This window comes from Anabrus simplex, chromosome 6 (genome assembly GCF_040414725.1).
Source record: "Anabrus simplex isolate iqAnaSimp1 chromosome 6, ASM4041472v1, whole genome shotgun sequence".
Taxonomy (NCBI): domain Eukaryota; kingdom Metazoa; phylum Arthropoda; class Insecta; order Orthoptera; family Tettigoniidae; genus Anabrus; species Anabrus simplex.
Genome location: NC_090270.1, coordinates 17,077,958 through 17,104,359, shown reverse-complemented (window position 1 = coordinate 17,104,359; position 26,402 = coordinate 17,077,958). Strand labels below are relative to the sequence as shown.

Sequence of the window (26,402 nt, the reverse complement as noted above, 5' to 3'; positions counted from 1 at the left end):
TTATCCTAATAATTTCAGCATTTAAGACAGGAAACGTTTTTGCGGATAAAAAGGAGATGTCATAATTAATAACAAAATTATCATCTATTGATTAGTACCTACAACAACTAGTGTATAACATATACATGTACGCAGTTAGGACATACGTTAAGGTATATTCATCGGCCAGTGGGGGATAGTGTATTTAGTGATTAGCCGCACATACCATATAAAACCGTTAAGGTAGACCCTAACTACTAAACGATCACAGGAATGGTGTCTGGGTATTGGCTCAAATTTTGATCGTTATTCTTTTCCGAGCCCGACGGTATTAGCTTTGTAAGGTGTACGAAGGCTTTCATTTTCACGTCCTTCGTGGCTCTTGGCTTTTGTTTGATCGATACCCTCATTTCCTTCCATTTTTTCTCTCTGATTATTGCCAATAGGGGATGGTTGTCCAGTTGTACTTCCTCTTAAAACTATATTCATCATCACCACCTGAGCTCGTCAAATGGAACTCCCTGTAAACAACAAAGAAGTCAAGGCAGAGCGATTGTTGATGTCTGCCACAATCCGCTTGAGCATTACTGGTGTTCGTACTGGCGAATATACACTGCTTGACAAAAAAGCATCCAGAAGGAGTGGTTGAAAGTGAATGAAACTACACATGTTAAAAGACCATGTGCCTTTATTGAACTGATTACTATATGGGATGAAAGTGACAACGCCGTTGGCAGTTACAGGTGGAATGTTGGCGCCAGGTCAATAGGGTGTCGCACCCTTCCTGGCTGCAATACATGCACTTATGCGGTTCGGAATGGTGTCAAACGGCCTTTGGATCCACTCCTAGGGCAAGTTCGTTCACAGTTGTTGCAGCTGTAGCTCCAGATCCCGCAGGTCGGTGCTGGAACGGAGTTCCCTTCCAATGTCATCCCACACGTGTTCAATGATGGACAGGTCCTGGAATCTTGCTGGTCACGAGAGGACGTCAACATGCTCTAGGCAGTCCATAGACACACGTGCTGCATTATCTTATTGAAACACACTCCCAGAGTGATGTCCCATAAAGGGCAGCGCATGCGGTCGCAGAATGTGTGTGACGCACCACTGTGCCGTCAAAGTCTGCCGAAGCAGTATTAGAAGTGATCTGAACGCATATCCTATGGATCCCCACTCAATAATGCCAGGGATTACACCTGTGTGCCCTTCCACAATATGGGCAGGATCTTCCCCCCGCCCTCGAAGCCGCCAAACCCCTTGACGACGCCAAACCCGTACACGATGGCCATTGGAGGTTTCAGAGAAGCGGGAGTCATCACTGAACATGATGCTACGCCAGTTGTCCTCTGTTCATGCATTCTGGGCAAGGAGCCACTCCAAACGCAGGCGTTGGTGTTTTGGTATCAATGGCAACCGACGCCGCCAAACCCGTACACGATGGTCATCAGAGATTTCAGAGAAGCGGGAGTCATCACTGAACATGATGCTACGCCAGTTGTCCTCTGTCCATGCCTCCCGGGCAAGGCACCACTCCAAACGCAGGCGTTGGTGTTCTGGTATCAATGGCAACAGACGCATGGGGCAGCAAGACACCAATCCGGCGGATGAGATTTGTCGAGACACTGCGGGAACTCACAGGATGTTGTAGAGTCTCCAGTACATGTTCGCGGATGTCGGGTGCACCATATGACGGTCCTCCCTCGGGGTGGTGTTTCTTGGTCGACCCGAACCTTTACGACGTGATTGGGTGCCATCATGTACCCACTGAGTGCAACATCGGGCCACTGTGACGTCTGAATGGGCCACATGCCTGGCAGTTGCACGATACGATGAAGTCCTACAATGCGGCCTCTTTCAGATGCTGTCAATTGGTGGATAGGCTCTCCAACGCGTTTGCAAGCCATCGTACTGTACGTAGTCCTCTCTGCCTCACAGCAGTTGACTGGTAACAACAGGACGGTGCCACTCTGGTGGGCGTTCTACACTTTACAGATCCTTGTAAATCTAACCATTTATTCACACATATATGATATTCATGCAGCCGAAATGGGATAATATTGGAATACTCCTTCTGGATGCAGTGTCAGTGTATTTTGTATTTTGGTGGGTTATCACTGGACTTACCCAGACACGACCTCCCCTCGCCTGTTGGGGTACAGCTCTGGGTGCTGGCCGTACCGCAGGTACACCTCGAACTGCTGCTCGGCGCGGGAGTCGAAGCTGAAGTACGTTTGGTCCGTGAAATTGTCCGTGTGGAACAGCACCTTGACGAAACTTGTTTCCGAGATGAAAGTCTGAGGCTGCTCCGTCTCCCCACAGAACAGGCCGGGTTCCTTGCGGTTGCTCACGTCCGTCTTGGCGTTGCCGTCCACGATCTGAAACACAACGAGCCAAATATTAGCCCTTCTCAGAGTTTTTAACTGAAACAAAAGTAAGCACCGTGGAATCTTTGAATTGTCATCACTATTGCTGCACATGCAGATGACCTGTAGTTAACTGAGTGTCACGTGTTTCGCTGCCTCTTTTAGGAGACTGACTGTGCAAAATATTTTGTGATATTTTGTGTTTTGATTCAGCTGTTAGCTTCTTCATTCTGCTGAAACAAATGTTGTGTATCCTCAGCATGTTTCCAGTCATTCGACCCGGTCAGGAATGGAATGAATGAAGCCCCATCTAGCGGCGAGGGTAGGAATTGTGCCGGCTGATGAGGGCCGGTCGCACTCCTCTGGGTCAATGATTAATGACTGGCAGATGAAATGAAATGATATTGGAGAGTGTTGCTGGAATGAAATATGACAGGTCAAACCGGAGTACCCGGAGAAAAAACCGCCCCGCCTCCGCTTTGTTCAGCACAAATCTCACATGGAGTTAGCGGGATTTGAACCACGGAAACCAGGGGTGAGCGGCCTGCGCACTGCCACCCCAGCCACGGAGGCTCTTTGTGGTGAAACTAATTTTGACTAATACATTTATAAACCAAACCAAACCTCATGGCTCAACAGCCCCGAAGGACCATGGCCTATCAAGCGACCGCTGCTCAGCCCGAAGGCCTGCATGTTACGAGGTGTCGTGTGATCGGCATGACGAATGCTCTCGGTCGTTATTCCTTGTTTCCTAGACCGGTGTCTCTATCTCACCGTCAGATGGCTCCTCAATTGTAATCACATACTGTAGATTGAGTGGACCTCAAACCACCCTCAGATGCAGGTAAAACCCCTGACCTCCTCCGGAATCAAACCGAGGGCCTTCGGGTAAGAGGCAGACACGCTACCCCTACACCGTGGGCCGGCATGAAACAAAACCTATGGTAACAGAATAGGATGACAAGTTTAGTCCTTGAAAGAACATCATCAGAATCTAAACAGACTTTGAACCTATTAGGTCGTGTTACGTACATTTAGTACGTGTTGAAGAGATGTTAAGTACAGAACAAAAATGGCCAACCAGACACCAGTGGGATCCGAACCCACAACCTCCCGATTTCGTGTCGGTTGCTCTACCAATTGAGCTCTGGTGGCGTAGGCCATCTTTGTTCTGTTGGGTAGCCGGTTGGTCATTTTTGTTCTGTACTTAACATCTCTTCAACACGTACTAAATGCACGTAACACGACCTAATAGGTTCAAAGTCTGTTTCGATTACAATGCGGTCATAATCTATCCAATCACAATCAAACTTATTTAGAAACGTATATTTATGTTTATTTCTGTTTGAATCCTTAAAAACTTGAAATGTTGGACTTTTCTCAATGCCGTCCTCAGTTCTCCCTGTTGAAGCATAGAATGTGAGTTGTTGCAATGTCGGTACTCTTCGAAAAATGAAGATCTCGATACAGGGAACGGACTTGAAGTGAAAATGAAAGACACCCCAGTAGCACAGGTCATAAAACAACAAGGGTTGATCAAGGAAGGCAAATGTGAGTGGAAGCATCGCCAGACTCAGCCATGGTCAAGAACACACCCTCCCAAATTGAGGGACCCTTTTTAGGTACATTTTACCGCAGCCAGGGCATGCTGTGGATGTATTCTAGTAGCCCCTCAATATAGGGAAGAATCACAGTTCTTAATCTGCAGAAATATGTGTCTTCTGTTTCTTATTTTAATACTGGCCAATGTCGAAATTCTCTATTCTCACAGGTACGTTGTCGGTAACTAAGTGCTTCTCGAGCATTCTAGTGCTTTGTGATGTATCGGCACTGCTCCCTGGCGTTTGAAATCCTTCTCTAAAATTAGTCGGATGTGCCACAAGGCGAAACGGGTTGCTATTAACCAGAAAACATGAGAGCACCTGGTTATGTTCCAAATGTCGTATTTTATCTCTCTACTCATAAGTCAAGAATGACGAATCTTCCTGGAACTAGAAGTTAATGATCTCCTTCATTTGCCCTTTAATGTATAGGGTGTATCAAAATTCAAAACTCAAAATTCTATGGATAGTAAAAAATAAAGTTTAAACACCCACAGGTCGGAAATGAATAGTTGAAGCAGATTTTGAGGCAGTTTATTTGTGATGTTTTACAAAAGATGTTCCAAAGTGCGTCCTCTTGCTTCAATAACGTTCTGTAAATACGTATCACTGCCTGTCACACATGAAGTGCAAGCAACCGAGTAACGAGCTCTTCCTCTGATTCAACTGGAGTCTCACTGTGCTCTAAACGTACTGTGTGTTGTCACAGCGCAGACGTCACGAGATCTGATTGTTTTTAAGAATAACCGTCAAAATTAATGTATATACTTAGAGTACATTTTCTGATTAAGTCAGTCCGCCTCTGTGCTGTAGTGTTTAGTATGATTACCTGCCATTCCCGGAGGCGCGGGTTCGATTTCGGGCTCTGCCACGAAACTTGAAAAGTGGCACGAGCGCTGGAACGGGGTCCACTCAGCCTCGGGAGGTCAACTGAGTAGGAAGTAGGCGGGGAGGCAGGGGTTCGATTCCCATCTCAGGCATCCTCGAAGTGGTTTTCTAAGGTTTCCCACTTCACCGTCCAGTCAAATGGTACCTAACTTAAGGCCGCGGCCGTTTCCTGCCCCCTTTCCTTGTCAATCGCTTCCTATCTCCCCGCCCCACACAAAAACCCTGTTCAGCATAGGCGTAGTAGTGGTCTTCCTCCTCAGTTTTATGTCTCATTCTCCAGGACACTGCCCTTGAGGCGGTAGAGGTGAGATCCCTCGCTGAGTCCGAGGAAAAAATAACCAACACTGGAGGGAAAACGGATTAAGAAAGAAGGAAAGAAAAACATAAATTTAAATTCGTTTCATATCCAGGATTATTTACAAGAAGAAAGAAATGTGTCTGTCTCTGATCTTCGTTAGAAGTTGGAGTAGTGAATTCCTATGCAGCCTGTATAACGCAGTCCGGCCCCTTAGCTGTTTGGTCATCATCATGGCACTCGTTCGTTCCTCGGGGAACTGGGTTCCCTTTCCCACCGAGTCGGGCGATTTGGGTCTTAAGGGATTAATTCCTATGGCTTGATGAATGAGTGTTTTTTTTCTTTCCCCGGCAAATACCAGACACAACACGCACTTTCCCCATACACGGCAGACGGTGCTCACCCCATCGCCTGCCTGTCGTGAGAGGGATCTTAACTTGGGAACATCGGTTTGCTACCACGGGGCCTCTAGCTGAGTCTGGCATTCTACTCCCTATGCGAGGTATCATACTTTCATCCATCCTATCCGGCCTTCCTTGGTTATTTCTTGTTATTTTTCAACTCCGACGGTATTAGGTTTTCAAGCCCTAGGGAGAGCATGGCACATGGCCCTTGCCTTTATTTCGCTGACACCTCCCTTCTTAATGGTGAAAGCATTTCTTAGCAGACAAAGCACGGATCCCTGTTCTACTAGAAACGTAAAATTAAGCAATTTCTTCAATTGTACCGAAAGTTGACGGGCTAAAGGGCGCGGAAAGGTTTCAAATTGTGAGTCTTGGGTAGCTCTATCAAATTTAAAAAACAAATTTCGAAAATCACTTCCGGTCTAAATACGGTTCCGGAAAACAACCTAACATCACTTGTTTCTGTGCTCGTTTTCTTTTTTATTCAAATTCTAACCAAATTAACTTATTGACATACACATTGGGTGTAACACCTGTGTACTTTCAGATAAATAAATAAATAAATAAATAAATAAATAAATAAATAAATAAATAAATAAATAAATAAATAAATAGATAAATAAATAAATAAATAAATAAATAAATAAATAAATAAATAAATAAATAAATAAATAAATACATAAATAATTGTTTCTGTAATGTATTCCTTGGTTCAATAACCTCATGATTGTTTTCATTTTTGAAAAAAAAAAGTCCACACCGAATGTAAAACTCTGCGTTGAGCGCTCGTATTGGTAGAAAAAGGCAAACTGCTGATCTAATCGACCGGGTAACGATGATTAAGAAAAGGATTGTCATGTTTAGGAATAAATACAGGGAGTTGCTTGCCTGAAGTGTGGAATGTCAATAGAGGATGATTGCCGAGTTCTACAGCAATTATCACCAGCACCCTAGTCACCCTGCTCCAGTCTAGCAATAGTGCTCTCCAATATCTGAACTGCTGATTACCTTCTCCTTTTGGAGATGTTAATGTTAACTTTGCTAGAATATTCACGGTGCTCAAACACATGAACGAGTCGTTTAGCCGTGAGAACATGTCTCACTCTGAAGAGCAATCAAGAAGTAAGGAGTACAAGGGAAATGTCTTTTGACCATTACATTGGAATGGAGATTGCGGACAGAGGCGGGATGGAAATGGAACGTTGGAGTTCTCGCCCTGTAATTACTCTGATTACATGTAATTGGTAATTGCATATAATTAAAAAGTGAGCCCTGGGCTAAGAGCAGATTAGCACCAACTGTACGGTGATGAGCTCGCGGCGTACCATTAAAATGATCGATGGGAACTCCACAACCGCGGACTTGGCCCGTCACTCGTCGAACAATCGCCAGAATACTTTGTTAGTTAAAACATATTATTATTATTATAATTAAGTATCATGAGTGTGGCCTCTTTGTGATTACATATCCCGGGGAAGTTAGTATGATATACAGGGCGTCTGAAAATAAGTTACGGAAACTGTAATAGTGTTCTGAAACAAAAATCGATCTGTGGAGTTTTTTATTTCCTCCTAGTGAAAGCTGACCGGAAAATCGACAAAGAAATGTAGATTCAGTCGTGAGCAATTCCTGTGTCAGCCTATTCAGCGTGTAGCCGGAACGTTGGGTGGTGCGCTACCGTAGTGTACTGACGTGTCGCTCGCTCACCTGCTAGTGCTGGGGGCGTATCACTGAGCAACATCTGATCATCATGTAGCGTCCTTATTCTCATTATTATGTGCTAAGGTATCTTGAACCAACTGGCACACAAAACTGGAATACTAGCAGTAAAACCCCTGCCGGATTCGGGTGAGGACATTACATTTGTTTTATAAAGCATGTCGGTAAACACAGTACACTCCGTGCACGTCAAAATTCGCCACACTAGAAAATAATTACTGAAATGACATACCCACGTAACGTAACTTGTGTAATAAAAGTAAACGTTGCAAGTACGTCCTGTGGCTGTCTAGAACAGAGTATCCCAGCATATAGGTTAACAAAACTAAGTCCAAAATAGATCCATTGGTTATTATTGTGTTTTGATAGGTGTTAATCACAAATGTACACCACTATTAATTAATCTTCTTTATATTATTTACATTTCCTTACGTAATAGACGGGGGCCTCCCCAGTTCGAAGAGAAATGTTTAGTGATAATTGAATTCTGTTAATTGTTTATGTATCGTACATAATGTGAACATTAATATTTTTATTTCATTTTTGTAGTGTGTTTCACACAGCGCAGGGAACAGCGGCGCGAAAACTTACAGGAAATGATGCTTTAAATTTATCTTCCTCGAAGTCCCGCTTGTCCACTCCCGTCCCCTATATGTGCTGGGTCACGCAATACACACTACTACATTGCTTGCCAACTGCACAGCAGAGGTAAACAGCTGATACCGTCAGTTCCTTATTCACGCGCTCATGATTGTACTCCCCCTGTGGGTGGGGGTGGTAGAATAACACCCACGGTAACCCCTGCCTGTCGTAAGAGGCGACTAAAAGGGGCCCCAGGGGATCTGAACTTTGGAGCGTGCGTTGGCAACCACGGGGTCCTCAGCTGAGTCCTGGCATTGCTTCCACTTACTTGTGTCAGGTTCCTCTCTTTCATCTATACTATCCGACCTCCCTTGGTCAACCCTTGTTCTTTTCCGACCCCAACGCTATTAGCTTTGCGAGGGCTAGGGAGTCTTTCATTTTCACGCCCTTCGTGGCCCTTGTCTTTCTTTGGCCGATATCTTCATTTTTCGAAGTGTCGGATCCCTTCTATTTTTCCCTCTGATTAGTGTTATATAGAGGATGGTTGCCTAGTTGTACTTCCTCTTAAAACAATAATCACCACCACCACCTCATGATTGTACTCCGTTCGCTAGAAGAGATTCTGATCTCTTCTACGTACCCCATGCATTGAATGCTGATATTAATATTCTTCACCGCTAACGTTCTATTGCGAATTTCAGTTTACTACGTCGCAGGACATAAGGGAGATAAATCGGTTGCCACTCGCGATTAAGTGAAGGGTTTAAGGAAAAGTGGATGATGGACCCTCTCTTATATTATTGGATTTATTATGCCCATACATTTTTCGTAACATTTTCAGACACCCTGCATATTCTTATGTTTTCAATACATGAACTTTCAAGAAAAATTGCTTCTGATGGCAAAGGAAGCATAATTACCCAATGAACTCCCGCAGGGGAGCGATGCGGCATGGCAGTGCATATATTCAAAAGCCATGGGGATCGAAAAATCTATATATATAAAATAAGAGTTTTGTATGTACATTGCTCAGAATTTGAAAAGAATGGTATTTCTGTATCGGCCATGTCCATAGTAACAAGGAAATTCACTTTTTACTTTTCCGTAATTTCTGTCTGTCTGTCTGTCTGTCTGTCTGTCTGTCTGTCTGTCTGTCTGTCTGTCTGTCTGTCTGCCTGCCTGCCTGTACAAGCATCACAAGAAAAAGGCTGAAGAGAATTTAATGAAAATCAGTATGTGAAGTCGGAGGATGAACCACTACAATCTAGGCTACAAATCATTTTACTCACGCTGAGTGAAATGGTAGTTTTGGGGAAGGACTAAAATTTAGTTCTCCAATATTTATATTGTTAGTGGTCCTAGCAATAAATACTACATAACTAAAGTTATATACAATAGAATAAAATTTCCGATCATTTATGTGATGCATTGTTACCGTACCGGCTTTGATAACACAGATTTTCATGAATTTGTATTTTGTTGCTAAGTCCGTATCAACGCCGAGCCACGAGAAAATGGGTCAACAGAATTTAATGAAAGTCGGTATATAGAGGCGGGGAATATGAAACTACATTCTAAGTTAGAAAATTTTTTATTCACACCCTCGATGAAATTCTGGTTTAGGGGAAGGCGCCTAAACTTAAGTTTTAAATACCCACGTTATTGGTCCTATCGAAAAATACTACATAACTAAAGTTGTAGAGAATACAATTTCCGACCATTTATGTTTTTTTCAGTTTTACCGTAGCGACTATGATAAGAGCGGTATTTCAGAGTTGGAAGAAAACTAAATGTGAAGGCCTGCAATACTGAAAGCGGATAACATTGATCAACAGTAACATTTTTTTTTTGCTACGGGCTTTACGTCGCACCGACACAGATAGGTCTTATGGCGACGATGGGATAGGAAAGGCCTAGGAGTTGGAAGGAAGCGGCCGTGGCCTTAATAAAGGAACAGCCCCAGCATTTGCCTGGTGTGAAAATGGGAAACCACGGAAAACCATCTTCAGGGCTGCCGACAGTGGGATTCGAACCCACGATCTCCCGGATGCAAGCTCAACCACAATAACATTACACTGGCCATTGTTTGTTGTGATGTTCTTTGTCGCTGCCGCTCAACTCCGATAGATGGGATTACTGCTGCATACCGAGTATAATAGCCTGACTGAATATTGGTGAGAAATAGTTTGAGAGTTAGGAAACTTTCTTCCTTAGCATGTCATTCCTCTGGTTCATACGTTTTCTGATACCGTACTGCTGGTTCGTAACTCACTGGTTCATCATAGTATTCCAGCTATTTGATCCCTACTCTGACTCACTGTTTTGAATGAGCAGTGTGCACACTTAAGGCAAAGGCTCACTTAGTAGTAATAATAATAATAGTAGTAGTAGTATTGGTATGACCTGGTCTAGAATTGAAATTTAGGCATATTCCAAATTATAGCAGCACAGTTCACTAAATTCACTAAATTCACTTAATTCACTAAATAACCCTGAAAAGAGCCGTTTCTTAAAAAGAGCTTCTTCCTCTTCACTGTTATTAAATTCTACATTCATTTTATTCAAAATTAGCAGTAATGATTGAGTTTCTCCTCTCACTCGGAGGAAAAATTTGCCTCAAAGTCGGATAGATTCTTCCGCCGCCAGTGTAGTGAATACCGGGCGAGTTGGCCGTGCGCGTAGAGGTGCGCGGCTGTGAGCTTGCATCCGGGAGATAGTAGGTTCGAATCCCACTATCGGCAGCCCTGAAGATGGTTTTCCGTGGTGTCCCATTTTCACACCAGGCAAATGCTGGGGCTGTACCTTAATGAAGGCCACGGCCGCTTCCTTCCAACTCCTAGGCCTTTCCTATCCCATCGTCGGCATAAGACCTATCTGTGTCGGTGCGACGTAAAGCCCCTAGCAAAAAAAAAGGTGTAGTGAATTGAGATTTTCCGACTCATCGGGTACTCCTAGGAAACAGATTAGTAAAAGGGCATAGTTTCTGCCCTGGGACTCTCCACTATTTGACCGCCCTCCCGAAGAAAAGGCTAACTGTGTTCATGGATCGCGGCTGTTTGCGGCCTGGTCATTTCAGCTCTGGAATGTTAGATCGGCAGCGTAGTACTGTTCGTTTAAAGTGAGAGAGTATTTCATGTGAAATCGTTGCTTTTACTCGCGCCATTCCTACTGACGTCATTGTAATGTCCTACGTTCATTTCAGTTGGGAAAACCACTAAGATAGTATTTCTGATGATGTAGAAAGGCAGGTTGAGAGTGAGTGTCTGCCATTATAATGCAATTCCACAACCTGATTGTGACTGATGGTAGGCAAGCGGGCCTACCATTACAATGAAAATTCCCTAACGCAGCCTGCATATCAGAAAAGATGTCTGGTGATTTCTCCGCCGCGTTTCTATGGTAACGTTAAGAGCTATGCAATTTGATACAGTCTTGCTCACAACGTGTACACTAGCTAACCTACAGTTCTGTATACAATGTAGAATTCCGTAGCGGAGCACGGGTACATCAGCTTAGTATCTGATAAAGTTGCAAGGAAGAGAGCCTTATTCCGAAATAAAGAAAAGATTTAACAAAGAAAAAACAGGGTAAGGATAAGCTAATAAGAGAATGAGTTCTAATCCAAACAAGAGAACTAACCCTTTAATTTATGTATCAATTCGCAATAACAAGGTAAGTCAAAAAATCATAGCTTTGTTTTTAAAACAATACGAAATCACCGATTCACCAAATGTTGACAAACCATTTCGTGTTCAGCTTTTAATGGTTTTAGTTGGATTTTGTTTAATTAAGAAATGAATGAAGTACGTGCATTGCATCTTGAATGAACCTGACTTGCTCTATAACAGCTAGGCATTATTTTCTGATGTGGACCAGTAAAAACCTAAGCGTGTAAGTCACATTTGTGTATTGTTAGATGTAAGATTCAACAGTTCTCTTCAACAAAGGCAGCTGTATAAACTCACTGCCAATAATGCATTTACAATACAATAGTGTCCACGTCAGCAATAACCGCTGAAAATGTAGGTTATTACACACAAGACAAACTGACTTATCTGGTTGAAGCCGCTTATATTGACAATATTCAGAATATTAATAAAATAACTCAACTTATCTAATTCTTAACGGGGAGTGTTTTTTACTCCTGAACAATCTAGAAGTAAAACTTGGTTATTTACTCAGTATTCTGACGCATTGACTTATCCTGTTACCGTCAAAGGATAGAGAACATTGACCTTACTAGGTTACTGCAAGAGTTAAGAAACAAACAAAAAAAAAAAAGACCTATCTTTTTTTCCCGAGATGAATAAATTCGAGTGACATCAACTGAGGTTAAACCAGTGTCCTGGAGCGTGAGACACTGGATCGCGGGGTACAATTGGGGAAGATGACCAGTACCTCGCCCAGGCGGCTTCACCTGCTATGCTGAACAGGGGCCTAGGTGGGGGATGGGAACATTGGAAGGGATAGACAAGGAAGTGGGAAGGAAGCGGCCGTGGTCACAAGTTACGTACGAGGGCTATAACGGGGTCCACTCGGGAGGTCAACTGAGTAGAAGTGGCTTCGATTCCCACCTCAGCCATCCTGGAAGTGGTTTTCCGTGGTTTTCCACTTCTCCTCGAGGTAAAATACCGGGATGGTACCTTACTTAAGGTCACGGCTGCTTCCTTCACTGTTCCTTGTCTATCCCTTCCAATCTTCCCATTACCCCGCAAGACCCTTTTCAGCATAGCAGGTGAGGCCGCCTGGGCGAGGTACTGGTCATCCTCCCCATTTATATCCCCGATCTAGAGTCTCACGCTCCAGGACACTGCCCTTGAGGCGGTAGAGGTGGGATCCCTCGCTGAGTCCGAGGGAGAAACCGACCCTTGCGGGTAGACAGATAAAGCAGGAGAAGAAGAAGTCTAAACTTCAATAAACGTAACTGAAATAAATACTGTATTTACAGTAGGGTATTAGTGGAGGGGAACCGGCCCCGCGGTGTAGGGGTAGCGTGCCTGGCTCAGGGTTCGAATTCTGGCCAGGTCAGGAATTTTTACCTGCATCTGAGGGCTGGTTCCAGGTCCACTCAACCTACGTGATTGCAATTGAGGAGCTATCTGACGGTGAGATAGCGACCCCGGTCTAGAAAGTCAAGAATAACGGCAGAGAGGATCCGTCTTTCTGGCCACACGACACCTCGTAATCTGCAGGCCTTCGGGCTGAGCAGCGCTCGCTTGGTAGGCCAAGGCCCTTCGGTGCTGTTGCGCCATGGAGTTGAGTGGGACTGCCAAGTATTTCATTAGCTTTCACTTGAAGAGTCGGTCCGTTGATCGGCACATTACTTGCTGCTTAAAATATTTCAGTAAACATTCTTCAATATCTTTGTGCTCACATGATATGGCCCGAATGATTTTTAAATAATTTTCTTCGAAAAGAATATTTTTTTTCTATGTCCTTCCAAACTGCACAAATAGTTCAGTGTGGTACACCGAATTCCTGCCCCAATTTCTTATCACCATTTTATGTGTGACTTTTCTTCATTATTAAATACTTTCCCTTTCTTTTGTGACATCTTCTATCCATGCTTTCCCTGACTCTTTAACAGACTGATTTGAAATTTACAACAATAAGCGTCACATTGTTGTCAGCATTCCCCAGATATGCAGCAAACAAAAATCCATATTGGACGTTAGGGCCGATATATTTCTCTGAAAATGTGATCAAAATATTTCGTTTTATCCGATATGTCGTACTAAGCGAGTTTTTAAATACAGTGTTTATATAGGACTTAGACGGGAACGTTATATCCAATACATCGTTAAAAGCGATGCCACTATAAACACTTTCGACTGTATTTAGAATTGAGCAAGTCTACCCTTTTTCTTGAACATGTCTTAAACATTTTTTTTAACAGAAATACTTTGCATAATAATGTTCTGCCATTATAATGAAGTCCGGCTCCATGGCTAAATAGTAGTGTGCTGGCCTTTGGTCAGAGGCGTCCCTGGTTCGATCTCCGGTAGGGTCCGGAATTTTAACCATAATTGGTTAATTCCGTTGACACGGGGGCTGGTGTAATTGACGCCTTCATCATCAATTCACGTTCATCACGACGTGCAGGTCGCCTACGGGAGTCAAATCGAAAGACCTGCATCTGGCGAGACTCCTAGCACTAAAACCCATACACCATTTCATTTCATTATACCGGAAGTTCTAAAATGATTTTTCATTTGATATTTTACACTCTGAGCATTTTTGCTCTCTCCTTTAAAAGATTAATTTTTCGGATTCGGTGCCTTTTGGAAATAAGTTAAGTGTCTCATGTTACTTAGGAGATCAATGGCCTCGATAATGGAGGTTAAGAGAAGGAGAAGGAAATGAAAGTCAAGATCGTTAGACCTATTTTTTTAATGTTGCCATAGAGTTAGTCATACATTCTGGAGGCACTTAGTTAAATCACAGAGGCTTGCAGACTGACCGCTGAAAGACACAACATAATGAAGATGTACATGGTGACCCGAACGTCCGTTAACATTTGACAAGGCAATACTTCATGGAATATTAGAATATTGAAACACATGATTGGCATGACATGGGGTTTTATTGACACCAAAATAAACTACAAAAAATGACCAACAGATGGCGCTAGACAGCAACAAGTCGAGTACAAATGGCCACACATGCTTGGCAAGACATGGGGTATTATTGACGCAAACGAGTGGAAAAACAGGCGAACAGATGGCTCTGGAAAGCAACACGTCAGTGATGTCGCATGAGACCCGTGTACGGTATAAAAGGAGCTGTCCTGAGAGACAGCTTCAGATGCGACTGTAATCGCGGCATGTTATGCTTGGCCTCCCCGGTTCCTCGACCTCAATCTGTGTGATTATTGGTTGTCGGGTTACTTGAAGCCGCAAGTCTACCAGCGGTTGCAGAGTGGGTCTCGGCCCACAAGTGGTCACGCTAGGTCCGTGGTCCGACAGCTTTGCACTCCGACCGGCCAACCGAGCAGAGGACGGGTGGCCGCGGCTCTGCCGTGGTGAGGGACTGGTCCCCACCGTCGGCTGTCCTGAGAATGGTTTTCCGTGATTTTCCATTCTCCTCCACTAAGGCGAATACCGGGACAGTTCTTAATACAGGCCACGGTCGCCAAACCCCTCACCCTTTCTGAACATCTCCCTGGTATGAGAGACGACTTCACCGTCTAAGCAGGCCGCCTGCCCCTTCAGGGGAGGAATGAAAACACTGACAGTAGTAGCAGGCAGTTTCTCACCACACCTCGGATATGCTGTACATTGTCCCTCGACTGCAGGTGTTGTTGATGAATGACGGCTGACATGTTGAACATGTGTTATATAGAACATCTTCTTTGCTAAACCTCCATTCTTATGATAATTATTGCCTTGTAACGTATGAAGCGCCATCTGTTGGTCATTTTGTGTACATTTTGGTGACAATAAAACCCCATGTCATGCCAAGGATGTGTGTCAGTTATTACTTCTCTATCTCCAATATTCCGTCAAGTGTTGTTACCTCTCTACCTCCAATATTCCGTCAAGTATTGTTACCTCTCTTTCTCCAATATTCCGTCAAGTATTGTTACCTCTCTACCTCTAATATTCCGTCAAGTATTGTTACCTCTCTTTCTCCAATATTCCGTCAAGTATTGTTACCTCTCTACCTCCAATATTCCGTCAAGTATTGTTACCTCTTTATCTCCAATATTTCGTCAAGTATTGTTACCTCTCTACCTCCAATATTCCGTCAAGTATTGTTACCCCTCTATCTCCAATATTCCGTCAAGTATTGTTACCTCTCTACCTCCAATATTCCGTCAAGTATTGTTACCTCTCTACCTCCAATATTCCGTCAAGTATTGTTACCCCTCTATCTCCAATATTCCGTCAAGTATTGTTACCTCTCTACCTCCAATATTCCGTCAAGTATTGTTACCTCTCTATCTCCAATATTCCGTCAAGTATTGTCTCATCAAATGTTAATCGACGTTTGGGTTACCAGTATATTATACGTTATTTCCTTAACTTGTACTATTGGTTGACCTCGCCAAAGATGAATATTGTTGAAGTTTTTAATTCCATGGTATTGCAGATGCTACTTATATTCTAATCAATTTCATTTCTACTCTTACGACTGACTGAATCCCAGATTTTAGACTTAGGGACTGTTCAAACTTCTTTGTCTCCGAACTACAGCGTTAAGACAAAATTCCTTTCAACTGGGAATGTTTTCTTTTTTCTGACTCTCCGAAGAGGCAAGCGGGCTCTCGGGGGAATTTCTACTTTATTATAACGGAAGGCGACAGAATGCAGCCCGCTGAACAATAGAGTTTGAAGGGTTGCCTCAGAGAGTTACGGAAGGGTTTGAGAAAACGCACGTAACAGATGGCTCAGCTTGTGATGGTCGCTAATGGGAGGCTAGGGAATAACTGATCTAATCACTGATGTAGTTAATCACGCGCTGTTCTCGAGATCAATAGCAGCACTCTCTCGCAGAGAAGCTATTTCTGACACGTTACATATTCCATCAGCGTTTAGCAATGTAGAGTGCGACAGTCTCGTACATACATACATACATACATACATACATACATACATACATACATACATACATACATACATACATACATACATACATACATACATACATACATACATACATACATACATACATACATACATACATACATACATACATACATACATACATACATACATACATACATACATACGTACGTACGTACGTACATACATACATACATACATACATACATACATACATACATACATACATACATACATACATACATACATACATACATACATTACATCAAGAGTCATGCTTTATTCTCATTAGCGATAACCACGCGAAAATATTTTCAAGTGATTTCGAGTCATCTCAACGAATCATATGATTCGGGGCTCCACTAAAAGCCTGCAATGACACAAATAAACACCAGAAACGTCTGTATATTTAAAAAAGATACATAAAACTGAAAAAATACGAACTTTACACTCTTCTTAGGTTATTAAACGGAGAATGGAAGAACCCAGTGAAAAAAGATGTATATTTTCAATGGAATTTGGGAAAATATATGTAAACAAAGATAAACTGAAGAAAATGCTTGTCGATAGTAGTAAGGATATTCATGATGAGGTATTAGACTCTGTAACGTAGTTAAAGTCTTCAAAATACTTCAAGTGGCTGAGTTTCTCTAATTTTGAAACATACGCCCAAGAAAGTTTCATGGTATCTAAATGTAAACAAATTATATAGCAATTATTTTTATAACATTTTGTTAAATGGAGTTTCTTCAGTATTGTATATAGCTAACTACATTTATAATAGTAATGATAACAATAAATGAATACTGATGGTCCTCTGAGATTGGGAGAGAAGAGTATTCTGTTCATTCATCCACATGAATCTAGTTAGACAATAGTGATATTACTTTTGCAAATTACAGTGAAGATGTCAATTTTAAGGGTACAGCGAACTTCAATGAGAATATCGACAGTTAAATTTTGTTACAAGAACATGTGTGTTAAAAGAAAAGAAGTGTGAATATGGATGTGTTAACTAAATAGAGATGCGTAATAGGTTTTGTTTTGTTTTGTTTTACTGTACTATTTGGCCAGCCTATATTTGTATCATACTTAAGTATGTTCCTACTAATTGTCATTAAACACGCACATATGAATTAAACACAAAGAACACACAGGCCCAGTCCCCAATTAACCAATTGAGGTTGAAATCCCCGACCCAGCTTCCCTTGAACAAAAGGCCAGTACGCTAACCATTTAGTCATGGAGCCGGATCTTAACACTCTCGGGAATATCTCTATAGCGTGACCACTTAGGAGGAGTCTTGGCACTGTGCAATTCTGCTCATCAGTTAGGCAATATTTTGAACCTGCTGCAGCCATTTCCAAATATCCCCACAAATATTAATAATTAATTAATTAAATCGAAACATGTACATAACAACAATAATAGAAAACCAATTTTTGAATATATTATATATGATGTATGCTACCTGCGAGCCGCAGTAATAATAATAATAATAATAATAATAATAATAATAATAATAATAATAATAATAATAATAATAATAATAATAATAATAATACAAAGAGAGTGTCTTTTTAAGGTCAGTCAGAGGGGAACTCACACAGAGAGAAGACACAAATTAAATATAGTAGCATATTTGTGTATCATGAATAGTTTAGTCCTTAGATTAATTCAGATTAACAATGCATATTTCAGGAGACATTAAAATATTAAATTGTAACACACACTTATCACTGTGCATAGTTCGTTAGTATAGTATTAGTTTTCATATTTAATTTTTATTGTAAATTATTTATAACATTAGAAATAAGAAATGTAAATAAATAAATAAATAAATAAATAAATAAATAAATAAATAAATAAATAAATAAATAAATAAATAAATAAATAAATAAATAAATAAATAAATAAATAAATAAATAAATAAATAAATAAATAAATAGATAAATAAATAAATAAATAAATCAATCAATAAATAAATAAATAAATAAATAAATAAATAAATAAATAAATAAATAAATAAATCAATCAATCAATCAATAAATAAATAAATAAATAAATAATAATTCAGCACGAGCAAGTGTGGTTTGGGTCATGTAGCTATCAGCTTCTATTCGGAAGAGAGTGGATTTGAACCCTACTGTCGGCAGCTATGAAGATGAATTTCCGTGGCTCCTCATTTTCACACCAGGTAAATGCTGGGGCTGTACCTTAATTAAGGCCTTGATCGATTCCTTTCCCCTCCTAGCCCTATCATACTCTTCGTCGCCATAAGACATATCTGTGTCGGTGCGACGTAAAGCAAATTGTGAAAAAAGTAAAAAGTTCCGTCTGAAGCAATTCTCATTTAGGCTGTCTGTACGTCCATTTTGAAAATTCCATTTTACTCTGTTAGATGGCAGTAAAACGGATCTCTGTGTGGGGGTTCTATAGCTGAGTTTTAATTAATTTCGTCGGGTAAACACTAAATGTGTCACAAGAGATATTTTACTTGCCAACATCGTACGATATGTAGTGTTGCATGGACGTTTCTCGCGTCATTCAAATATTGGACTACCTCTACCGGGTTTCAACCCAGGATATATTATTCTCGAGTATTATTATTATTATTATTATTATTATTATTATGTAATAATAGAAAATAATCTTACATTTAAACAAATCAAAACAAAAAAAGGATAACGAATCACAAACTAAACAACAATTATCTTATTTCACAGGAAGAGAATGAAATAGTTTTTCTCTGAATATATTACTAAGGTCCAACTAGAAACTATAAGAAATAATTGGTCAAATAGGACTAACATGTAGTTTGCTTGCATGAGATCCTTCTTAATGACAGCAATTCAACATTCATAACGTAAACACACTGATTTTAGAGATATCCGTTTCAGTGTCTTCCGTACTTTATTCCGGAGGTGGTCTAGGAATTCTGTGAGATTAGTGTCCATAAACTTTTTCCATCAAAGGAGAAGGTGTATCGCTCCAGCAGTGAGCTGCAGCATACAGTTTAGCTATTTAACTTAGGCTCCTTTTAACTCAGAGTGTTGAAGTGTTCTCTATCCGACCTACTTCCAGTTATGATACTGCACTTATTTTGGACCAAACTACATATCACTTCCACATTAAACATAGGATATTTTATTGCGTCAAGCTCTTCATGCACTATTGTTTTTAATTTGTTGATAGATCCCGTGGTTACATTATCGCTCGAGTGCATTGCTTAATAAATAACTTTTTAACTCCATGTTGAAACAATCCGTTGTTTTTCTGAATTTTTAGACTGGTATACAGTATATTTTATACCTAAAGGATACTTCAACACACGGAAGTGATTATGTATCATAGTGTAGATAAACTGTGCTCAAAAATACTAAAAAATTGTAATAGGTTTGCATTAGATTGCTTTAAAATATCAGACAATATAATTTGCAGGAAATAAGGAATAAACTTTTGGATACAGAAAGCCACATGTTATAAATAGGTTGCAGCATCTTGCATTAATTAAAATATATTGCAAGTATCAAAATAATTATTTTTGGAATATATTCTGGAACAATGCGAGGATAAAACCAAAACAAATTTGAAAAATTATCTCTTAAATTTCCTAAGTTGTATCTACCTCGTTGAAGTCAGTTAACACGTGCTTTCACTATTCATTCAAAAAATAGACCGGCCACTCTGAACCGAAAGCGATTGCTCGCTGTGACGGACGTGGAAACTCTCGTCGTACGTTTGTGTATACAACTCCACCGTACTCTCCTCATTTTAGGCGGTACTGTAATACTTAGGATGCAAACTCATTTGGTTAGTGTCGACTAGCCTGCCCTTCCGTAATGTTGTGAGTGTAACATATATTCTAGGGGTTCTGATGGACCCTACCCCTAATGTTCATGCAAACCTCATAGCACGCCCGTTATGCAGGAAGGGGTAAGTTTATTATTAATGAATAATGTGTTTGTCATATTATTTTTCCAGTCAGTATGCATTTCCATTGCTGCGGAAAAATATTTAATACACCCCATTTTTCTATGTTCAAAGGTGTAGGTCCCCCCTTAAGTTAAACTAAATAAACACCTATTCCTGCCTAAAAATCCAGTCTCTGCTTATAAAATTTCTCCCCCTATTTTCGTGTCGTTGAACTTTTCAAACCGCCATCTCAGTTTATAAGACTTATTCACGTAGAAAAGAAAACTAACCAAAAGTCTGCCACGTCCTTTGTAAATTCTCCTAGTCACAAAAAGGTGTCTGAGCTAATCTTATTGCGATGATGTGTGTGCCAGTTCTGTGTGGGATGCCTTCACGCACCCTATCAAGCTGACCTAACGTTAATGAAATGTTGGCCAGCCGCAAATTGAACTAAATGGAGTAATTGATTTGATTGGGAGACCAGTTAATTTAGCTTCTTGAGCAACGGAGCAGAAAATGATCTCTTAGTTTCCCAGCCCAGTTTAATGGGCTCATAATGGGAATGTCGATTTCCAGAGATGAATGGATTATTATGACATCCCACAGAACAGTCTTCAATATATTGCCGTGTCTATTTCAAGAGCATATTATCTGATGAAATGGTACAAAAGTAGATCTGTCAAAATGTTATTCTATTGGATATTCAAATGATTGAATACCATTATCGGCAAAATCTAATAATAATTTATCTTTTACGAACGTTTCCTCGGTCTGCAGTTCACTGTTCCACTTCCAGTCTTGTTCGCCTAACATCACATCCTGTTGCACACAAGACAGTCCTCTGTTGAACTCCGTGTTTTATTACGAAACTAAAACTTCTCACCTGATAAAATCATTCTGTCTATACAAATAAAATAGTTATGTCTGTAGATTCCAAATTTTCTCCTCATAATTCGTATTTATCAGGGATTGGGTAGAATATACAAAAGGACGAAAATAGGTTGTTCAGTTCTTGTCAGTTTGCGTGTCTGCACATCCCGGAAACACGGCTCAACCGAATTGGTTCAAAATCTGTATTTAAGTTCATAGATATCCGGAGAGTAGGAGAGTGGTCTAGGCTGTGTATTATTTGCTTAGCGTACAGTGGCGTAGCAATATTAATGGGGAAAACAGGAAATATCAAATTTCTCTGTTGATATTAGGTGTATCAAAATATAGTAAATTGAAATTCGTTGACGAATGATGATTCAGAATGGTCGCACTTGTTTATTGCTCGTCCCCGCACTGCCCTTGTAACAAGTCCTGTATTTTGAGTGTTTTGCACGAAGGGCTGCGCAGATAACCAAAGGGTTAATGGAGTGAAATTACCTCTCGATGAACACTGTAAGTAGTTAGGTGCTAATCTAGTTTAACTTAATTTATTGCTTGCTGCAGGATGTTCATCCCGATTGCATCCATATTCATTGTGATACAATGTAAAATTACAAATAATTTTTACTTAATAATATCTAGCCTAACATAATTAAATATAATCTAATCTAATCCGATAAATCTATTTGGTCTTGGGCATACAAGTCATTAAACAATAAACTGTACATACAGTTTAATCTTAATTCTCTCCTCTCAATGCTAGCCGTGAATTCTTTTAAATATACTGTATTGTCATGTTTGTACTCAAGTCAAGAGCATTATTTCTCCGACATACACTGCTAAAGATACTGCAAATTATGTAAAGAGGTGAACATTGATGGGCAGATGTTTTAATATTTTTATGTAAAAATGTTAAGTGAAAAATTGAATTTCGATGCTGCATATGGAAATTCAAGAGGGGAAGGAACTTAGGATTATAAATTTAAGAATTTATTATTTTACTAGCATATGTACCCGTTCTTCGCACGAGAGTTGGTAATCGATTCCACGATTTCTTCATGAATTGATGCGAAGTTAGGTGCCTGTATTCAAGCGGGATGTTAAACTGAAAGCACGTGGCAGTAACGTGAAGCACGATAAAGCTAAACAAAGTGGAGACAGAATGGGGCAGATCACAGAGTTATTGAACGGTTCAGTTCCTGGTCCGAAGTTGTATTTTTCGGTTACATATTTTTGTTCATCTGAAATCGGGAGTGGCACATGAAACCAGTCATTGACGATCACCTCTCTTATTGTCTGTCCTATCGAAGAGAGTCGAATGGCTCTTTAGTTAAAACATTTAACCCAATTTAAAATGACATGACAGCCGGTGAAACAGTCCCTTGTTATCCTCCTACCGAAAAGGTGAACATGAGAAAAAATGTTTCTTGAAATTGATTTCCATTAAGGCTGTTACATTCCCATTAAGGTTGGATATGTATATTTTGTGGAAGGGTAAAATCACCATTTTGACTTCCTATAAACTTCCTATAAGCATGAAACCAATCAGGAATTTGGAAAATATATTGGTCCTGAAACATTCCCAAAGATATGTGGATCCTAAATATAAAGTTTGGAAGAAATACATCCAGTAGTTTGCAACAAACAGGCTAAAGGTCATTATTAAACCTCAAACGGGTAACTGAACGAAAATTTCACCAAAATAGTAGATGTACGGAAACACAGTCGTTTCGATTTTACTTATATATAGATAAATTAAATTTAACGCACCTTTCTCCCCCCCCCCATCTTCTAAATTAAAAAATATAACGAAAGATCTTCATTCGGTTAATGTTACAGATCTCTTCCCATGATTAGGTCGGTATTTAGGGGTTGTAGTAACGATGTAAAGGAAACGGTGTATAAATCCCTGGTAAGAGCCTAATTAGTGTATGGTTCTAGTTCTGAGTGATTTTGTTACAAAACAGTTATGTTACCTTGGGCTTGGAATACTTAAGGGTACGGAGACGAACACCTCGACTAACCGATATGTTCCGAGCTGTCAGTAGAGAGATGGCATTAGTAGACGAATAAGTACAAGTGGCTTTAGGTCGCACCAATACAGATATATTTTATTGCGAAATTCGGAAAGGAAAGGGCTGGGAGGGGAAAGAATGCAGTCGTGACCTTGATTAAATTATAGCCCTAGCATTTGCCTGGTGTGAAAATGGGAAACCACAGAAAACTATCTTCAGGGCTGCCAACAGTAGGGCTCGAGTACTGGATACCGGCAACACTTAAACGCCTGCAGCTATCGAGGTCGGTGAGGAGAAATTGCTGTATAACTGGCCAACCATCCTCTGTTAACACCAAACAGAAGAAAAACTGGAAGTGGTCTGATACTTGTGCGAATAAAGATACCGGCACAGCCACGAGAGGTGTGATGATAAAAGACACCTACAGGATCAGAAAAGAACAACACTTGACCAAGGGAGGTCGTATATGACAGACGAAAGTGAGGAGCTTGACACAAGTAAGTGGAAGCAAGTAACAGACTCAGCTACGGAAACTGTAGTCACCAACTCAAACTTTCAAACTGAGAGTCACTGGTGCCCTTTCTGTTAACTTTTACGACAGATAAGGGATACTGCGGATGTATACTACCACCCAAAACCGTTAGGGGATTTTTCTTTCTTTTGATGATACCGTCCCGTGCTGACCACACGACACCTCACGACACCTCGTAATCTGCAGGCCTACGGGCTGAGCAGCGGTCGCTTGGTAGGCCAAGGCCCTTCAAGGGCTGTAGAGCCATGGGGTTTGGTTTGGTTTTGTTATACTAGGAATTGCAGTACCGCTTCAATCTTCGTCTGATTAGTGTTAGAGGATGGTGAAATCGTGAAAAATCGTATATATACCCCGTTATGGCAATCCACATCACATACGAGTGTTAAGCTATTAGCCCCAGTTAAGAATTGCTGGTAAATCTAAAACACTGAACGTAAGTTGAACATTGAATCATGAAATTTTCTTCACCAAACGAAAACGAAAAATAATGCATGCAATAAAGGGTTAAGAGTTGCTCCTAAGATAGATCTCAAAACGTTTGGCAGCCCGTGTACACACGTATTGATCACTTGGTTGGTGTTATGGGCTTCCAGTGATGAGGAAGCCAATGAAATGCATGTTCGAGCTATTTTACTACCCACGTGACGATAAAACATAGGTTATAGCAACAATATTATCGTGACATGGGTAGCCGCTGTACTCATCACACAGCTGTCTGCCGTTCAACTTAAAGCCGCGCTGCTCGTCTCCCATCTCCGGAAACGATCTGGCCAGTGTCTGCGGACAGTAGTAATGAAAATGTTACGACTACATATGACAGGCAATATCCTCTTTCTTGTACTTCTATTGTTGTTTCTTCTCGGACAATCGTGGAGTAATTTCTCCTATTCTATTCGTTTCGTGGATGTTGAAGCGCTATCGGAGGTTCCACGGCCTCGTCTCCCAATTGTTTATAGGCTGCTTTCCTGAGTTGTTTCACACGTCACACACCAGCAACCATGGGAAATTGAGATGTGTTTTTAACTTACACGTATGCCATTCACCGAGCAGAGCGGGCGTTACCACGTTCTGCGGGCGAGTGGGTTCGAACCCCACCGTCGACTGTCATGAGAATGGCTTTGGTCTGGCTTCCCCATTTTCACTTCCAGGCAAATTCTGAGACAGTTACTATTCATAGCACACAGCCGATTTCTTCCACCCCCTTACACTATTTCATACAGCACCATTCATTTCATCTTCAGTAGCTCCTCAACTTGTAACATCTTATCCCCGACTCCGCACCAAGAAAAGGTACTATCGGTTAGACACGAGTCTAGGTCCCCCGTAACGACCCCTGCGTCCCAAAATAAATAAAAGAAACATATTTTCCCGCTGAGAAAATCCAGTGATCATAAATATATGTCTTGATCATGGCTAACCACCAACGGTCGCTAATTACAAATGACCGCCAGCCACTGTTGCCATACAGCCATACCTTACACCACAGCCTGCACGGTTGCTAGGTAACATTGTCTGGCCATACCTTACACCACAGCCTGCACGGTTGCTATGCAACATTGTCTGTCGAGAAATTTCTGTCTGATTCTGCTCTTGAATGGATGCAAGCTTTTTGCTCGTACGAGGAGTTTAAAGTTGCCTTTCTTCGAAAATTCTAGGACATCTCTATTCAACAATCTATACGGATGTACTTGTATTCCAGAAACTATCCAGAAACGATCCCGACTCGGTTCTCTATTATTTCGTATCCCAATTTATAGACCTTGATACACCACCTTCCGAGCCCGAATGATTGCAACAATTTCGGGACAACTACCTCTCGAAGCACAGAGGTCCCTCATCACGGCTAATGTTAAATAAACAACAGAGTTCGAAATTACGTTGCGACAACTTGACTTGACCTCAAGTCAGTCTGAACCCAGGGTCAGGCACAATGAAGCAATCCATACGGTAGGCATATCAGATGAAAACAGCTCGCCATATAAAGTTAGGATGGCAAGAGACGTCCAGAACTCAGGGACGCAGACTACGTCACGTGAGTCTCGAGGCAGCAAAGATGGACAACCACGGAGGGCCGATTGGAATTCTACGAATAATCAGGAAGACAGGAGAGGACTAGGATACAAATGGAACAGGAATGGAGACAGAAACATAGATTTTTCATATGGACGTACATTCAGCTACCGGTCTAGAAGATATGCAGGGCAGAGACGACCATACAACAGAGTGGACAACAGAAATGATCAAAACAGTCCTAATGAATACAGTCAACGGCCAGATTTTCGTCAGAGGAATGCAGAGTCGCAACGTTACCAATCTGAGCTCAGAGAAAGGTAACAACAGCCTGAGTACATGAACAAGCGAGTAATCAAGGACACGGGGCCGAGAGTATCGCTTACCGTAACACTCTAAATCCACGCGCACCAGACTTTAACGTAAGGGAGAATGGAGCTAAAAAAGCTCAACAGTAGTGTGTGAAGATATACTGAAAACGACATGTGATACGGAAGGTGACAGGTGGGTCACAGTTTCGGTGGGTAGTTGGGTGATCCAGCCTGAGGATTTATTGGAGGAAAATGAGAAATTAAATCAAAATTGTTTAAGAAAATTACCAGTAATTTATATCGGAGTGGAAGGACTTCGAATTCGAGTTTTGGTTGATTATAAGTGTGTCACTC

At 41.1% G+C, this 26,402-nt stretch overlaps 1 protein-coding gene across 1 annotated transcript in view; it reads right to left on the bottom strand.

The window, feature by feature from the left end:
* LOC136875838 (uncharacterized) overlaps positions 1–15,152 on the bottom strand; it is a 46,648-nt gene extending 31,496 nt beyond the window's left edge. The window contains exons 1-2 of the mRNA XM_067149458.2: positions 15,087–15,152; positions 2,104–2,354 (exon numbers count right to left, since the gene is read on the bottom strand). Of these exons, the coding sequence (XP_067005559.2) occupies positions 2,104–2,354; positions 15,087–15,152 (317 nt within the window). The remainder of the gene's footprint in view (positions 1–2,103; positions 2,355–15,086) is intronic.
* Positions 15,153–26,402: the final 11,250 nt, after the last annotated feature.